At 26.4% G+C, this 3,290-nt stretch overlaps 1 protein-coding gene across 1 annotated transcript; it reads right to left on the bottom strand.

Moving 5' to 3' along the window:
* Positions 1–1,817: 1,817 nt before the first annotated feature.
* On the bottom strand, positions 1,818–2,342 carry LOAG_18678 (hypothetical protein; the record flags this gene model as incomplete). Its single annotated transcript, XM_020451342.1, has 1 exon — positions 1,818–2,342. One exon carries the CDS (start codon positions 2,340–2,342, stop codon positions 1,818–1,820), a length of 525 nt encoding a protein of 174 aa, XP_020304881.1.
* Positions 2,343–3,290: the final 948 nt, after the last annotated feature.

Here is a 3,290-nt window from a genome sequence, read left to right as displayed (position 1 = left end):
TATTTATTTATTTATTTATTTATTTATTTATTTGTTTGTTTGTTTGTTTGTTTGTTTTTGCTCCTTTTTAAACAAGATGTCGATAAAATTCGTTCATATCAATATGAAAAGAGAGGAAAAAGCGAGGGAGGGAGAAGAAGAGTAAAAGAGAAAGAGAGAGATATAAGTATTAGTTTATTGAAAATTAGGAAAGCTTTAAAAAGGATCGCACGCTAGTCGAAATTGGCTAACTTATATTTATTACAGCTACTACTACTACTACTACTACTATACTACTACTAATATTAATACTACTACTATTAATTATTGTTATCATTATCATTATTATTATTGTTACTATTATTATGATTATTATCATTGTTGTTATTATCATGATTATGATTATTATTATTTTTATTGTTATTGTTATGATTATAATTATTATTATGATTATTACAAAGATTATGTAAGATTTAAATCGCCTAAAATATGTCAAATTTTCCGCTCTCAACGTCGTATTATTCTAATATATCATGAAAACGAATAGATGACATATATTTGATGAATTAAATCCTCCTTCCAGTGAACAGTAAATATTGGTGATATTAGTAGCAGTAATTGCAGTAAAATATGTTTCGTTCATTTCTGATTTCGTTATCGTATCTCAGATTTTAACATTTTTTTATTTTTATTTTTTACTCATCACCTCATTCAAATGTGATTTGCATACTTGAATTAATTCGAATTAAATTGCTAAAATGGTTTAATGTCATCTTAAAATACTTCAGTAATTTAAACGAACGACACTTTCTCATTATCAATAAAACACTGATAAAGTATTTTGCTGGAAAAAATACTAAATGATATGAATGCAGTAGAATATACTTTAATTTATTTCATCATACTTCTTTTTTTTTCTCTCTCCGCTATATCTAATTAAGACACAATAAATTTATTTATTCATTCACTTCTTTTGTTTTAAGTTTTTCATTTCAATTAGGCTTCTTTATTCATTTGGCTTCTTTTTCAGCCCATTTAAATGAATGTTACTGGGAAGGGAAATAAACAAATAAATAATGCAATAATAATAAAAATGTATATTATTATCGTATTATTCTCTTCTTTCGTTAAATTTATTTTCCTTATAAAAATAAGCAGCTATATGAAGTAATCGAATTGTAAATAAGTTGTCGAATCTTTTTGTTTTAATGCTAATCATCCAAATGCTATACTTAAGGTAATTATGACATTTGATACTACTAAACAGTTGACAATTTGATGATTGCTATATTGCTTCATGGCATTGAAATAAAAGAATATGACAAATTATTTCCATTTGATTGCTTTCATTTTAAAAATCTTTTTTTTTTTTTTTGAAATCAATGAAATGAAAAGCAGTGCATACATTGATAGTCTATTTTCATTATTTGAGATAGCTCAAGCGTTTATAAGTATAATATTTGCATGTTAGATAGTTGAAAATATTTTTATATTTCATATGGTTGAAGTTATTATTTTGTTAAAATGTTTAAAGTTGTGTGAAAGCTATTATTTTGAAAATTTTCATTTCTAATTTCAATTATTGTATTTCCTATTATGCTTTCAGTATTGCTATCCAATTTGTTGAAATTTTCAAATAAAAATATCTAAATAATAGATGAATTCCTCAATAATTTTTATTTAATCATTTAATAAATTTAATAATTTCCATTTTGTTATGGAAATATTCTCAAATGAATAATCTTTTTTTTTAATTTAAATTATTAGATTAAAGATTAAAAAAAAAAACATTAACATTTTAGCTATGTTCATATTATACTTTCAGTTTATTCGTCTTGTTAGATTGAGCCTCTGATTAAAATTACTAAATAATTGAACAAAATTAAAGCATTTTCTATTGAAGAGAAATAATGGTTAATTGTTGTGATTACATTCGAGTGGACAACTGTGAAATGATTGGTAGATACTAGTAGCGGTATGGTGTACGTATGTGTGTGTGTGTGTGTGTGTGTGTGCGGGTGTGTACGTGTATGTGCGTGTGTACATATGTGCGTGTGTACGTGTATGCTTGTACGTGTGTCTGTATGTATGTGTGTGTGTGTGTGTGTGTGTGTACGTCTGTGCACGTGTGCGTCTGTGTGTGTGTGTGTGTATGCATGTCTGTATATGTGTGTTACGTGTGTGTATGTGCGTGTGTACGTCTGTGTACGTGTGTGTGTGTATGTGTGTGCGTGTTTACGTGTGTATGTATGTGTGTGTGTGTATGTGTGTGTACATGTGTGCGTGTGTGTGTTTACGTGTGTGTATGTGTATGTACATGTGTGCGTGTGTGTATGTGTGTGCAATATCAGAATGCAGCCCATCTTATCAATTCTAGTTAGAATGGAAAATTATGTTCTTTGAACCAATGACGAACACTAACTGCTGTCGCTTCGGTGGTATTTAAAATGTGTGGAATGTGTTGGCGGTCGTCTGGTTCATCCCATTATTCTTCCCTCCATTCATATACAATGGTCCCATAAACTTTGTCATCGTTTCCTTCCTTTTTCATTTTATCTCTCTATTATCTCATCATTTTCCCTCCTATTTCTCTCATATCATTACTTATTCAATTTGCTAAATCTTTTAAAAACTTTTAAATAGCAAAAAAAAAGAGATGAAATGGTTTTATTTATGATCATTGTTGTTTCTCTTTCTTTGTTTATTATTCATTTATTTATTTTGTTTGCTTATTTTTTTCTTTTTCATTTTATTCCATGCTAATGAAATGAAGAAAACGAAAAATTTGTAAATCAACAAAAAATAAAAAAATGTAAATGTTTATAATTTTTTAATTATTAACTGTTCCATTTATCAATTACTAATTAATTTCTTCTTTTTTTTTTTTTTTTAGTTTTCTCCAATTATTTACCTACTATAGCTATTTGATGTAGACATTATATAATTGAAGAGGTTTTATAGTTTTAACAGTTTCGAAGTAAATTGGAAGAACAACTGCTATGATCTTTATTTATCATCATGTTTTAAGTAGTAAGAAAACTTTGTAGATTATTAATGATTAAATGATTTATATGTGGCATATGGTCAATAATACTTTCTTTTTTTTTTTCTGGAATTATCTCTTCTCATCCTTATTTATCATTCACTTTTTTCAGTTATCATTTATCTAATATCACTGTAAGTTATTTCAATTTGCCACATATATTTTTGTAAAATTTAACAATTAATACTAATTTAATGCAATACAAACATCCCAATCAACCACTGTATCGAATTTACTGAATAAATTTCAAAAATTTAATATAAACAAA

The sequence above is a fragment of the Loa loa genome (assembly GCF_000183805.2).
Source record: "Loa loa unplaced genomic scaffold supercont3.440, whole genome shotgun sequence".
Taxonomy (NCBI): Eukaryota; Metazoa; Nematoda; class Chromadorea; order Rhabditida; family Onchocercidae; genus Loa; species Loa loa.
The sequence above is the reverse complement of the archived record's forward strand: the minus strand, read 5'-3'. Positions and strand labels throughout refer to the sequence as shown.